The 15,797-nt window shown below is 33.8% G+C and overlaps 2 protein-coding genes across 4 annotated transcripts in view; both read left to right on the forward strand.

Moving 5' to 3' along the window:
• Positions 1–15,797, forward strand: part of LOC119080931 — a 30,180-nt gene that overhangs the window by 4,848 nt on the left and 9,535 nt on the right. The gene's annotated exons all lie outside the window — the stretch shown is intronic.
• LOC119080928 (peptide transporter family 1-like) lies at positions 8,866–10,837 on the forward strand. 2 transcript variants are annotated; one of them, XM_037189546.1, is made up of 6 exons: positions 8,866–8,991; positions 9,026–9,146; positions 9,218–9,446; positions 9,506–9,683; positions 9,794–9,973; positions 10,041–10,837. In XM_037189546.1, exons 1-6 carry the CDS (start codon positions 8,986–8,988, stop codon positions 10,776–10,778), a joined length of 1,452 nt encoding a protein of 483 aa, XP_037045441.1. In that variant the 5' UTR covers positions 8,866–8,985; the 3' UTR covers positions 10,779–10,837. The 2 variants fall into 2 exon arrangements, with proteins under 2 accessions (XP_037045441.1, XP_037045442.1); XM_037189547.1 differs by having other exon boundaries at positions 8,867–9,146.

The raw sequence follows: 15,797 nt of genomic DNA on the forward strand, positions 1-15,797 counted from the left end.
CGTGTACATTAGAAAATGTAATTTAGCAAATGAATAGCCTTTCGACAAAATATTATCGGCATTGGTATTTGGTCAAGTGGAAAGGAGCTTTCACACAATAATAATGTTTATTAAGATGGAAATGCTGCTTTGAGTAATTCGCTTTTAAGTTTGATGAATAGCTCGACGAATTCAAAACTATTGATGGATTTCCAGTGAAGAAAATTGAAAGATTTTACCGAGAAGGGTATACAATTCACAAAATGGATGTGAATATTATGTGTGTTAGTGGTACAGAGCTTTCGAGAAATCAAGAGATAGAGATTTGAACAAATTTCACGTGGATGTGGATGTGATTATTCTATCAAGTTGTAAAATAAGTAAAGCAACTAAGTTGAACGAATAAGTAAATAAGATGCTTAGTTTACATAAATAACTAGAAACAGAAATTTTGCCAATGGCTGCTGGAAGCTTTTAGTGCTTACAGTTTTTAAAATATGCGTTTACACGTAATATTGAAATTAAATTTCGTAGTTTACATTGTTTTCTGCTGAGATGCCATCTTACGAGATACTAACAGGTTCTGCAAATACAGCGTAAACATTTAAGAAATTTCGGATGAAATTATTTCCTCACGTTGTCTTTCTTCTCTAAGAGCTGAATTTGTTCATTTCCTTCGATTTTGTGCGGAGGAGTGTATATACGAGAAAATTAAATTTTACCGTATTAGTTATTCCAAATAATTTAATTGCGTTATGCCAGGGTAATGCCATTAACTCTGGATTGTTTGTCGTGCATAACAAACAAAGTGAGCCTGAACAGCAAGTTCCGATGTAAACCGGAGATAATTTTTCTATTTACACGAAAGAAAATTGAAATTTGGATATTTATTCAGAATTTCGTTTTCTATTCTTTTCGTTTTGCGAAAAGGTGAGAAATGTTGTTCAATATATCAACTTGCGGACGTTACGAATGAATAATTTCATTTTCGTGCATAAAATAGCAAAAATAAAGAAGACTTGGAAGGATATCCGCAACGATTCTTAAGATTTGGGATGTTGTCTGTTTTCTGCTATTTATGGTCTATCAAAAATGTAAATCTAATTTTGCTGTTCTTAATGAACGTTACCTTGGTAACCATTACGTATTTCATTGATTATAATTCACAACAACTCAGATCAAATACAATCAAAGCACCAAGCATAGAAGAAAATGGAGTGGTAAGTCAGAACATTTTTATACTGTCGCAAGGTCACGCGATCGACAAAAAATAAGATCTGCAGGCTAGTGTAACTTTAACTCATGACTTTTAAATTTATCATGGCTTTCGGGAAGCGAGTTTATACCTTTGGAATCTTTTCAACATTCAAAAATTATGTGGAAATGTATAATGAATGTGTTACTACGACTTCATTTCTGGTGCCTCAAAAAAAATCTTTCATGAAATATCGGCTTGAAGCTATGACCTCGATAACAAGAAAATTTGCTCAACAAGATAAGTTATTTTCGAAGATATTCCACATTTTTTTATAAATGGCTTTTCCGGCCGTAAAAACTATTTTCCAGTTCCGGGAAAAAAATTGTTAGTGACGTTTTCATGCATGTTGTGAAAGTTAAAAATCATCTGTAAATTTTCCATTTACGTTTTACGTCAACTTATAAGTGAAAATTGCAATCTTCCTAGTAAAATCTTGTCCGCTTGGAGTCGTAGTTTAAAAAAAAACGCATCAGACAGAGTCATGGTGGAAAATTAGTTTTGTGGGTGGGAACATCCTCTTCGAAATGTAAAATGAAAATATTAAATCCAACACTGACCACCTGCTGACGACTGGAACTGACATTTATTACAAAGCTAAAATATATCTTTTGGGTAAAAGCTGAAACATTACTTTTAGAATTCCATTTCTTTTCATATTTTTTTTTGCCCCAACATGGCCCATAAGTCATTCAGTATATTAATTCTGAATTATTTCACGTATTGTTCCGACCAGAAGCTACAACAACAGAAAGTTTTCTATTACAGCCTTGGCGTAGATGCCACCGAAATGCCACTATAAACTTGTGACACACAAAAATATACCTCGTATACGTTTGAACTGAAGTAGGTATTTCTCGCGAAACGTAAAAAAAACAACAGAATATTGATTAATGGATCTGAGTCTGTACTACCATTTGTTATAATTCTTTTTCCTTTTGTTTTCCAACTTTTTTTTCTATCTGCAATCACAAAGTCTTCACAAACGAAAATTTTGCTGGAAAATAGAGCCATAACATACTTACACGAGGAATGTGTACGAAAAATGCGAAATGCTATTTGTCACTCTCGCATACACCGGGATTATTTGTTGTATGAGCGGATTTTCGCTATAAATTTCGTATTAAAGTTAAGCTTAAGAAACCATAAGCATTTTATACGGCGATATACGAAATCATGTTCCGATTCCCATTGTTGTCTTAAGGCACTGAAGAAAATAGCTAGTGATGGCATAACCGGAAAATGATAAATGGATTGTATTCCTATTGTCACGTCGAATATGTAGTGTATTTATCATGCTGTCGAGATATTTTAGCTCATTGCACTAGGATGGTAGGATTAAGTAATTGAGTATTTGAAGTATTATGGCCTTAGACTAGTTTAGGCGCGAGTCGAGACACTGTATTATACTATTGGTAATAGATTTACGAAAAAACAAGCATTGTCATCATAAGCATTATATCATTTAATCCTAAATGGTCTCTGTCTAGCGGGAAAATAATGTTTCGCAAATTTTTCATTGCGAATGTTTGTCTGTCCTCAAAAGTATACAGCACAAAGGATCAAATTTATCACGCCGTAAATTCGTTAAATTGAATCGGTCTGATGAATATTGTGAAATAAGTTAATGAAATGAAGATACAGAAAACGTTGTCGATAGAAATTGTTTACGAGACCTCATCAACTGATTTATTGCTACACGAAATTGCAGAGAATTTCCACCTCTATTTGAACGAATAAACTTTGGCGCCGATTAGGTGAATAAAAAACCGATTTCGTTTCTTTATGAACGCATATTGCGTGAGATGGATAGTCTACTAAAGTTCGTGCCACATTGGCCACAGAGGACGTCAGTGAAATTTAGACATGAGTTGGCTTCAGATGTTTTTCAGCTCGTCCACTGGTGTATAGTTATGGTGATAAAACTGTATAAAGACCTCGATAAAGACGTATAGGACGTTTGTATAGATAGACCAGCTGAAAAACAGCTGTAGCTAAGTCATGTCTAAATTTTACTGACGTCCCCTGCAGTGAGATTGAATATTGAATTAAATATTGAAGTAAAAGCTAGTCATCTATTATCGACAAGGACGTCAAAAATAAGCGCAGACGTTCGTAAACATTTATGTTATTTCAACGGAAGAAAACGATTTTCTATCAAGCACTAGCCAATGAAGCTGCAAATGCTATAAACTATACAGAAAAGGTCTTTCTATGCCATAATCATCACTGACCATTTCTTATACACTTAAAATTTGATGAAAATTTAATTACAAAATTACACCGAAAAGCAACAAGGGTTTTGCAATCCAAAATTATTGCTTTGCGAATCCTTTCGTGATTTGTAGAGGTCCGCAAAATAATCCCTCAATTTATCGTATTTACATTTTCCCAAACCTACGAGTCATTAATAATTTTCCGAAATTTTCAAATATCAATTAGACTAAAAGATCATATAATTATTGCTGCCACTTTCTTACACTCCTTTTTACCTTTACCGCGATTAAATCATCGAAATATTGTGTGAGAAGCAGCTCTGGATGAAACGATATTTTCTGAATTCAATTCGAAAGTGCTTCGTACCCGAACGGAAACCATTGTTCTATCCATTACCCCGAAAATAAAGGTGTTTGTATAAATGTGCCATCTATACATTTATCTTTCGTCACCATATATAAATGGCGCGCACATCATATCTTTTATCCCAAAAATAATAATTCATTTATCTCAAATATTCAAATTTTAATCCATTAAAACTTTCTGGGATTTCATTTAATGCATGTTAGGCTGTGCTTTATACGTATAGATACGACGCTCATATATAGCTGTATAAACCGAAACCCAGGTAATCTTTTAAAAATCTATGAATATTGAATGAGCATTAAGGCAATTCTATTCTGCGTATCGACTCGGTAGTTTAGATAAAGTGTATCCTGAATGGGTACATTTTCAGCAACATTATTATCTCTTTAAGGTGTGCGGATGGTGGAATATGTATGGAAAGCTCACATTTCAATTCCATGACAATGAGATAAAAAATGATCTAATATTATTTTGTGCAGCAGTTTTGAATTGCATCTTATACAGTTGTGTCGTTTTTTCCAGAACAGTCTAATGCCAGCTAAGTCATCTGTCATCTGTATAGACAACGACTATAAAAATAAATGTCAGCTCTGACTAAGGTGGTCTTTTATACAAAAAGTGCATGTCGAAACTAATGAAGTAAAAGATTTGGTTTCAATCTTGTCAAAAAGTAATAGATTCGAAAATATTACTGGTGTCCGCGAAAGGTCAAACAAAGTAGATTGGTTTAACGACAAAAACCGACCATCCGGTCTAATGAGGATAATGATAATTTTTTTTTGCACAACCGTTCAAAAAGCACATGAATGAAAGACTAAATGAAGCTGATTGGATAGAGAGCATTTCCAGCAAATTTATCTGCACAATTTACCACAAACAACGTAGTATCCGATATTAATCTATAATAACGATGGAAATAATGTTGCTGTACACACACAACATTAAATAGCTGAAGCTCAGTTGTACCATTACGGTATTGTTCGATATTCCACAACAGCATAACATACAAAATACCTTAACCTTTGAACCATTCTCATTATAACCCAGATAAACTGTTTAATTAAACATAAAGCATCCACTGTAAACCAAAAATATAAATTCAATTCGCTGTAAACAGCACAACCATGATATGAACCATATTAGAGTATATTTTGCCTGTGGTTGTTGAACAATTGTTTTAGAAATAGTAATTATAAAGGAATATAAACTGCTCGGATTAATCAGTCTGAAGATAGGCTTGCATGATATACTAGTTTTATGTGTATTTGGATATGGTTCATATTTTCAACCGCAAAACCATTTCAGAGACGATTTCAGAGAAGCAATGATCACAAATTAAAATCGAAACAGTTGACAGTGAGTAGACGGAATATGTTTGTGAGGCTGCGAGGTTAGACAAGTAAATCTTCTTCTATGACCAATACTTCTGTGAGAAAGAAAAAGTAGCTTCACAATTTAAGACTTACAGCTTTGGAGCTTAATATTTGAACATCAAACGACATTACTGTACAGTTCACACTAAGCGACTGTATACCAGATTGTAGATACGCTTCCATATCGCAGGTTGTTACATTGTCAGCTTTTTCAATTTTCGAATTATTACAGTCCATTTGTCAGCTGTGAATTTTACAAATTGAATAAAAAAATAACTGAAATTGCCAACTGAAGGTTTTATACGGTCGGATGACTTCTAACAGTTTTGTAAGATTCACGACTCACTGATCTATAAGCGATAAAGATGTTAAAATGAACCATTTTTCGTTCACCCTGGCAGGGTTGTTCATTAAAACCATCTAATACATAACTCAGTATCAACACAACCGAAAAACCATTTTTGGATGCCATTTTGCTGCAAATGAAATGGCTGCCTTTACCTTATCTTCGTAGAGAGAAAATGAGATTTTAATTAGTATTTAATATTTTAATAATTTTCCAAGCTATAGTTATGGGTTTGGGTGCTGTTGTTGGGGTGTATATACAGAATTTAAACATATATATCGATTCAACCGCAGTACCTTGCTTTAGGTATTGTGGTCTCGTTTTAATGTGTAAATAATGCGAAGAGTATTTTCCAAATAACACAGAGTTAACATTAATGATGAGTTATGAACTAATTTCGTATTTATCGTAATTGAATTTGTTGTTTCTCATTTTAGCAACATTTAGCAGCATTTATAACAGCGAAATCCATTTTATAGTTGACTTGTTTATCATGTATCTCATTATTTTGGTGATGACACAAATTGAATTCGATTGAGAGGAAAATCCGAGGTTTGATTGAAGTATTTTGGGAAATAAATACCAGTAACCAATGATTTGGCTGCAATCTATTTCTACCACTCGTCGACTTTTTTTTAAATAATCTTTTTGGAACTTGATGATTGTACAGGAGATCCACTAATGTGGACAACAGTTGATTCTAGAAGATTTTGATCTAGGACGTCTGGATCAGGAGCTAGACCTATTTTAACTTAATTGGGAATTCAACTGGTGTGAGCGAGACAAATAACCTAGAACCGGGTCTATCTCCTGATCCAGACGTCCTAGAAATTTGTTTTACTGGATTTGGAATAAGGAATCGAAGGGCCTACAATACTCCTATTGCGTCCGGTTACAATCTTTTATCACGTTTCTTCAAGCATACCATTGGGACCATTATTGATTGAATCTACTACTTCATTTGATTTAACTATTTTTGAGAGACTCAAATAAAATCTTTAACTTCATTCGTTTTATCAATACATTTTGCTATAAGACGACGATAGCTAGAGCTCTTTCTGTCGTTATTGACAACAGATATTTAGACGCCCGTTGAAGGTGTTTGAATGACGAAAAATTTTGAATCTAATCATAATTAATACTTATGGATTTCCCCTCGGACTAAGCCAAAAAATTTTATTATCCATCACAATATCAAATTAAACTTTTTTAATTTTAAATTTTCGGCTTATAATTTCTCGTAAATTCATTAAAATAACAATTTAGATTTTGATATATCCATAAAAAAAATGCAGCCAAGTGGTCGTCTGCTATATCTGGAACCGCATATATTTTACATTATAAATTGGTTAGGATGTGAAGCTTCATTAAAACTTTCCGAAAGTCCAATAAAGTTTTGGTGTAAAGTTTTCAGAGAGAAGACAGTCCCAAAAATTTGTTGTCAGTTAAATTTTGCCTTAAATTATTTTGGAAATTGCTCTGCAATAAAGTTGAATACAAAATAAACAACAGAAATGAACAATAAGACCAAATTTCTGTGATATCTATACATATATATGGGTTCTATGCTGGATATATGATTATTTAATGCAGAAGTCACGCCAATATGTAACAATGTCACAGTCAGACTTTCAAAAAGTTTTGCTTCTAAATAAATAAAAAAATGAAAGAGTTGGATTTTAAATGTAAAAATTTTCTTTTGATTACAAAATGATTAATCATTCAGCATTGTGGTGTTGGTAGCACATCCTCGGAAGTGAAAGAGAAAGAAACGACAGAATTTGTGTTTGTTCTTTCTGTTTAGCTTTTATAACGTACATTACTCCCAACCAGTAAATAATAGTCAGCACTTAATTTTAAAAGCTTCGCTTCTCTGTACGTAATAATGTGCAATCAAAGACACGTACATATTCAGTGCAACCAACGACTCTAGAAGCATCCACGTCAACAGAAAACCACTTTTCGGAACGAATGAAATACTCTTCCACGTACAACAAATATTGTACTAAATCCACGATACCCTTCACCGAATGTAGTCCATATATAGAAATCTAATATGTGTGTGGGGCGGAAAAAGGTTCTATGACAGCAATGATTGAACGTTCGACAGCACAGACGACACAGTTCGTTATTTCATAGTATAAAACATACTGTACAAACAGCACAGCATTCGGTATGGTTTTTATTTATAAAACTGGAGTATATTTGTCACGCAGTTTATTTAGACAAAAACATGACAATGACTTATCTTTGTTTGGGGTATGAGCTAAATGCGAAATCACTTTTGGAGACGTATTTTAATGCAATTAATTACGAGGGATGTGATCGCATTATGGTTATTCGGATTGAAATTGTTGTCTTACACCACGATGTACACACCCCAACATGGAAATTCGAGCGACACGACGATAACACATATATTTTTGATATACTTTCCGTTACGAACCATGAATTATTTCCACATCTAAATTATTTCTTTACATTATCTCTGATTTATAATTCTTCGCTGGTGTTAAAACGTATGAGCTTCTATAACTCATCAGCGATATAACGAGTATTTGGGTTATTAAAAAAATGTAAGTTCGGTAGCTGTGTTGTTGTAACTTTGTTGCATGAAGTAAAATGTTTTCGGGATCCTTAATGGCATTTTATACGGGGGGATGATAAATTCGAATAATTTAAAATTTCACTCTTTTTGTAATATTGAAGAAACAAGCAAAATGCAATTAATCATAGGAATAAGCTTGTGCTCTTCAACTGTGTGAAATGTGAGTGGAAAACACAATAGGTATAAGCAATCATTAACAACTTTAACAGCAATCATAACAAATCTCTCGTCTTATGATACACTAACGTTTTTCTAAGTCTCTCAATGTAAGAGTCACGCACGTGGTGTTAATTGTGATATTTTATTGCCTTACACATTCCTAAAACATTGTCGAAGAATTTTTTTTGCATTCTTCTCTCGCATCAATTCACAAAATCCCATTAAGGGGATCCCCTCGGTATAAATTAATGGCGTACGTATTGTATGTTATGTGATTGTTTTTTTTAAAAGAAAAGATAACTCATGTTGTTGAATGCGAAAACAACTTGTATCGTACAGTAGCGTCGGTAATCGGGTGATGGGGAATTTGTGTTGGGATAAATAGTTTTATCCAAAAGTTGCAACTTTTTTAAATAAAAAATTTTGTTTTTGCTAAATTTTACGAAAAAAATGACCTCTGGCACCCTTCCCTTTGAAAATCAAAACCGACTCCTCTGCTACCAGAATCTTACGATGTATATGCATGAGCATGATGCTAAAACAGCTTATTACTCAAATGTTGGTTTAGTTTTCAAATCGAAAACGAATGAAGACTTAAACAGACATCCAGTGTTTATTAGTGTGTCTGTGAAGTTTTTGTTTTTTGCAACAATTAATCGAATATATTGGAAATAAGCAATTCATGACAAGTGATAATTAGTGATTTAGTGAGTAAGTTCATCAGTCCTACAACATACAAAATGATATTTTCATTGGAAAAGTTTCGAGAAAAATTTCCGGGTGCAGTGCCATTCATATTAACCATTTGCTATCTCGAGAGATATGCAGCCGTTAGCATCATTGGTATACAATGAATTTTATGAACCGAACGTTTTATGTGCTGACTACAAATACTAATTATTTTGCTCTTACAGCGATACTAGTTCTGTATTTGAATAGAAAATTGAATATTGATCCGAGTGCATCCACTGCAATCTTGCACGTAAACGATTTTTTGGTATATTTTTTCACAATTGTGGGTGGAATCGTTGGCGACAGTTGGTGGGGAGCCTTCAAAACTATCTGTTGGATGCTGTTAGTTTATGCAGCTGGTATAGCAATTGTCGCTGTTGGTGCTATCGAATCATTAAATGTTTCTGCACTGTAAATACCGCGTCCAATTACCGTTGAATTTGAATAGAAATTTGATTATTATTTTCTAGAGCATTGACATGCATCGGATTGATAACAATTACTGTTGGCAGTGGAGGTGTCAGACCAAACATGAACGCTTTGAGCGGGATACAGTACAAATTACCAGACCAAGCAGAACAATTGAATTTCTTTTTCTCGATTCAGTATTTTATGATGAAATTTGGGGCGATGACTGCTTGTTTTGTGGTATGCTTGGTAAACAGAAATAAGCGAAACTGGTCCCTTCGGCCAGAAGAGCTTATTTCAGAGTAAACAGAAGAATTGTAGCAATACTAAAATGGTAAAACATTCCTCAGGCACCAATTTTACACGCCGATGTGAAATGCTTCGGAATGGATGACTGTTATCCACTAGCGTTCGGAGTTCCAGCAATAGTCATGCTGATTTCGTTTATTATATTTTTGTGCGGCTCATCATTGTACGTAACGAAGCCTGCCAGCGGTAACATGTTAGTGAAAGTAATCGGCTGTATTTTTGTACGTGCACAAATAACTCAGATTTTTCTGCGTTATATTTTCACGGAATTTTTTGCTTGAATTTCAGCACGCATTGGGTGAGAGACTAAGGCATGGTAGAAATGAATCCATTCATCATTGGTTGGATTACTCCATTGTAAAATACGGACAGATTCTCGTCAACGAAACGAAAGTCGTTCTAAATATTTTAATTCTGTTCATTCCTTTACCGATCTATTGGTCGGGCATATTACTGCAAAATTCAAGATGGGTCTTTCAAGCATCAAAAATGAACGGCGATATTGGCTGGTTCGTCATCAAACCGGATCAAATGTTAGCCTTCAATTCGGCATTGTCATTAATACTGTTTCCACTGTGCGAATACGTACTCTATCCCCTACTGGCGAAGATTGGTGTGAAATCCCTCTTACACCGCATAACCTTCGGTGGTATCATCTCGGCGATTGCTCTTGGCATATCAGCTGTAATCGAAACTCAAATTGAAAAGCATTTTTTGAATATTTTGTGGCTTATTCCACAGTATTTCTTTATGGTAATTTCGGAAAACTTTGTGTATATAGCAACGGTAAATTTTGCGTATAACGAAGCTCCGTCCAATATGAAATCCGTAATGACATCGTTTGTATTCGTTACGATTGCCGGTGGAAATCTATTAATTGCGCTAGTAACCGGAACAAAGGTTTTCAGTGCTCTGCTTTATGAATCACTATTTTTCACAATATTAGTTTTCGTAGACATGATTTGCTTTTGGTTCATTGCCAGACGGTATAATACCCAGACAAACAGGAATATGTCCGTGCTGTAAATGGATTTCTTATTTACGTACTTATTTTATACAATTAAATTAAAACCTTTTCGATAAAATGTTTTGCTGTTTTTACTCATCTAAATTAAAAACCTTTGTCAGACCGCATCCGTCAAATCTGACGCTCATCAAATCTGACCCTTGAATCAGGGTTACTTGGAAATTGCTATAGATAGGACAAAGGAAACGGAGAGTTATAGCTGATAACGAGTACATATTATATTGCAAAGACTATTTAGATCAAATAAAGTACTAGATTCAATAACTATGATTTATATACTTGCTGTCTGTGAAGTGTGAAACCCTATGAAAAAAGTGTAGCAGCATGAGCTCCTCGTACGAAACAACTTGGTATCACAAACTACAGCCGTCGTCATTCCATGACGTGGTAAATGTCTTCTAAACTCAACCAAAGAAAATACTTCATACAACCAAACACAGCTTGAATATTATTTCTTGAGAAAATTTTATCAATCACAAAATCACATTCAAACGTTGTTGATTTGACATACAAAGCAAAGCCTACATGTTTGTGTAAAAACTTTCGCCGAAAGTGACAAAACACCCTTTTATTCGAAAGTTTGCTAGCAAACACCAACCGTCTATAATAGGTTTGTACAACAATCAGAACTAGTATAAATTCCGTAAATCCTACAATACAAGAATTTAGAAAATGTCTTAGTTGTGTTATATCCACCTCAATTACCTTCATTCGTACGACATCATGGGTGTGTCTGCTTTACTTATGTTATTCGAAAATAATTTGCTCCTGCTGGAGATTGATGTAATAAATTGTTACGAAACAAATGACTTTTCACTTACACATTTCAGCGTTAAGGTGTAGAATTACCCTTTGAGAAAATTCGCCGGATATAAAATAATGTGAGAATGGGAACGAGTGTGAAAGGGTATATACACAGAGTATTTTTTATGTAATTTTAATCCCCTTTTTTAACTAATAATACGCAAAGTGTTTAGAATTTTTCTTTTTCAAAGGAACTCATTTATTAATGAAGGTTATTATGTTGCTCATAGAAAATTACCTCACATTTCTGTATTCTTTTTATGAGTAAATTCCATTCCATTATTTACTGTAGGAGCGCGTCAGATCTCCTTGAATACATATTTTTGACTAATTTTCATTAATTATTTCAAAATTAATATTTTCATCTCAAATATTCGTAATATTAGCGTAATTTACGTTAATCATCAATGAATCTGTACCGTACGTTTTAGAAGTGGTTATTCTGTTACAATATGTTTGTGTTGTCGACAGCAACAACAACAAAAAATTGGTTGAGCTCTCGTTTTTATTCGATGAGTTAGCAAAATGCTAGTTGAAACAATTGAAGTAAAAGATTTTGTTTCGAACGCTGATGACAGTTCAAACAAAAGAGAAACAAAATATTACATCGTAATATATGCTTACTGCTAGGGAAAGGTCAAACACGACACAGCGTTTCGGAGATGAAACTTCTTAGTTGTTGTGTGATTGAGTGGTTTCAAACCTGTGATGCACAAAATTTTACACCCGCCACACCATGAAATGCACAAACAACAAAAACAAATAATAAAGCATTTCTATCACATTTCGTTGAGAATAACGCATCCAAACACAGTGAATGTACAGTCCATTATTAAGCAAAACATCGTTGCCATCCCTAGACCTGTTTGTAAGGTCTCATAACTTTTAAAGTTATGTAAAATTACACACGTCTCTATCTTGATCTAAGGCACTTCGCAGCGAAAGTTTTGTTTGCACAACTAGGTAATTGCCTAAAGTCTACCGTCCAAGACACGTACGTAAATAACCATTTGAGAAATATCACCTGTAGACATTTTAACAGCACATTAGTTGGGAGAAATGATGAAAATGGTAGTTCTTGTGTACCGTTTACCGATGCGAGGCGAATCCGAGCACCGTAAACACACTAGAAGTTATTTCAATCATTTTTCCCATTTGCCTTAAAAACTTGAAGTAACGCTTCGTCGCCGTGAATAAAACCTCACGTTTTTTAGTAAATTACTTTCCAGCTTTCCTGTATTTGAATATACTTATATTTTGATTTCTTTTCTATATTTTCATCGTTTGTATTAAGTTGAAGTTAACTAACCGAATATGCAACAACAACTCACAATAATTCATTTTTCTGCATTTTATCACTGCAAAAAATCCCTTCTGTAGATAGATGATAATAAAGAATAGTTTTGAGTTAAATAAAAAGCATCGCCATTCCACACCACTCCACACCGTATAAAATGAAAGCAAAGCCATTCCATTGAAATATCTTTCTCGATTTTTGTTGTTGTGTTAATGAACTTTATATATTACGGGTTGTTGAAAATGATAACAAATGTTTATGCTATATGTATATGTATATGCTATAAAACTGAAATAAACTCACTCTGAAAACTTTCTTTGCAAATCCCTAGCACAACTGCGAATGTAGTGTATCACAATGCAAGGCCTTAGATTATTTATATGTTATAATGGAAGTACTTCCGCACAGAAATAAACTCTCAATGAATAGGGTTTCGCGAGTCATTTGTGGCGTATTGTTTTGCTTTGTTTTGTTGGAGAAAAAAAAAACTTTTTCTTCTTTTCGAATTATTAATTATTACGAATAATTAGATGCGTGTGTGGGTATAATATGTGATGTAATCACAGCTTAACGTAGAAATAGTTACAGAAGTTGGAATAGTATAGAATTCTTTTTAGAAATTATGTATGAGTCCAATTCTACCAGTTATGTGCACGATTGTGTGTGTTTGACGATCAAATAATGGGATCTTCAAATTTATCTTCAGCTTACTCAGTCATGAAAGTAATATAGGACAGTAGGACACAACCTTCAAATAACCTAATTTTTTTAAACAATAATCCCACAAGGATACCAATACCTAGAGACTACCCGGCTAATTATACTTCCCATTCAAGTGGAATTATTATCATAACTTCTAGACTTTAGTACTTTGACTACGTTACATCCGTGCTCAACTTCTGCAACTGAAATTTATCTTACTAAAACACTCAACCGAACTTATCGTTCTTCTGACTCTCTTGTGTTACGAAGCTCAACAAAAAAAAAGTATTTCCCAACAGTTTTTTTAAGTGTGCTTGAAAAGACCGTTTGATTCTCATACATAAAATAAAAAAAAAAGTTTTTGAAGTTGAATGTAAATATATATCTGGTTTTGATAAACCTGGTAGCTGTCGCAGGGTGTCGCATTTAATGTTCAAAGATTTTCTATTTCATTGTAAAGATGAATTTAGGAATTCAGTGAACTTCTTGGAACAGGTTCGACGAGAGCCTAGCTCACTTCACTAAATATCTAATTACTAGATGGGTTCAAAGAAAAAAGAACAATGCCGAAAGCTCTATTCAATTCCATGTAACTGTCCATCATGAGTATCGATACGAAAATTATTGATTTGATACGCATAACTATAAGTGAAACGATTGATAATAGTCTGATATGTACCATTCCCATGGTTTATTATTTTGGTATCCCTGTAGCAAAATCCATCCATGTGAATGTGAAGAACAATATGGGTATGGAACGAATGAATGAAGTTTTAAAATATATAAATCATTGAATGGGATTAAGGCTTATAATATGAAGTTTTAATAGCAATATAACGGCTACTCATGTTGAACAAGTAATCATTCAAAAGTTTTCGACTAGCTCGAAACTTCTAGAGCTCTCATTTGTTTATATAATAAAGATTAATGTTGATAGATATTTAGCTGGAGGTTATTTACGTAATTAAGTTTGCAAGAAAAAGTAGAAAAAAACGAAACATCTTTTTCTATAGCAGGCTCCAATTATCGTTACCAAAGTTAATTAAAAATGTTTTTAAAAAAAATGTTAGGGGAGATTGCACAACGTACTGCCTCTTAGTTACCAGAGAACCAGGTCAACAGAATATTTCATTTTCACAGCAAACACGCATATCTAAACTTTTCAACTGCATTTTTCCTATTTACATATTTAAAAAGAAAAAAAGAAGAAAATCTGCAAATAAATTCTTTGCCCAGTCTAGCAAAAACATTTGCTCGCTTTAGCGTGCATTATTAGGATTTTTCTAGTAGGTACACACATTCCTTTTCTGTTTTTTAAACCTTAAGAGATTTAGCGTCGAAACTTTTAATATAATTCAGTGAAATTAATTTTCCATGCGATTTAATTTTTATTGTTAAACGTTATTCATCTTTCCGTGAAGTTAGTGCTTTCCATTAAAGAGATGAAACGATTTCGGTGAAATTATAATGGAGAGAAAATTACAACTTTAGTGCAGGATCATGAGCAATGAATTTTTAAGAGGGGCCTTCTAAAAGAGCAAACTGACAAATTAAAATGAAAAATCATATATTTAAATGTGTGTGTGACAGCTTCGTGTACAAACAGTAAAATTAGACTCTGGACTAGTCTACCTCTATGTTTTTAAGTGGAGAGAACGAACTTTTCGGACTAGTCATCTGTTATCGACGAAGTTGAAAAAAATAAGCGATGAGCATTTCGATATCAGATGCTAAGCAATATTTGAAACAATAGAAGTAACAGGTTTAATAGTTACATGGAATGGGAATGGGCATAAAGTAAATTGTTAATGGAAGGTTGATTGTTGATTTTTTAAGAATGAATTTGCGAAATCTTCATCTAGCTTACATGAAAATCAAATTCAAGCCACATCCGATCCGAATGATCGATGGCTCTATAGAATCGTTAGTCTCCCCTGACAATTTTGTGGAACAACTTTTTTCTTGTTGAGGTCTTGTTGAGGTCTGATATGTTTTTCGCTTTTTGGCGGGTTTGTGGCGGCAAGGGAGCCAATGGAAGTTTTCCGCAGTAGTAAAATTTTCTCAATTTCTTGTCACACCCTTGGACAGCGACGGCCAACGGCTTCCGTAGTATCGTTGGACTCCTGGTGGACTGCTCTCTACTATCCACAGTCAAACTTTTTTGGTCGCTGATGTCCAAGAGATTCCGAAGCTGATAATCGCACATTTCGAAGTC

The sequence above is a fragment of the Bradysia coprophila genome, unplaced genomic scaffold (genome assembly GCF_014529535.1).
Source record: "Bradysia coprophila strain Holo2 unplaced genomic scaffold, BU_Bcop_v1 contig_350, whole genome shotgun sequence".
Taxonomy (NCBI): Eukaryota; Metazoa; Arthropoda; class Insecta; order Diptera; family Sciaridae; genus Bradysia; species Bradysia coprophila.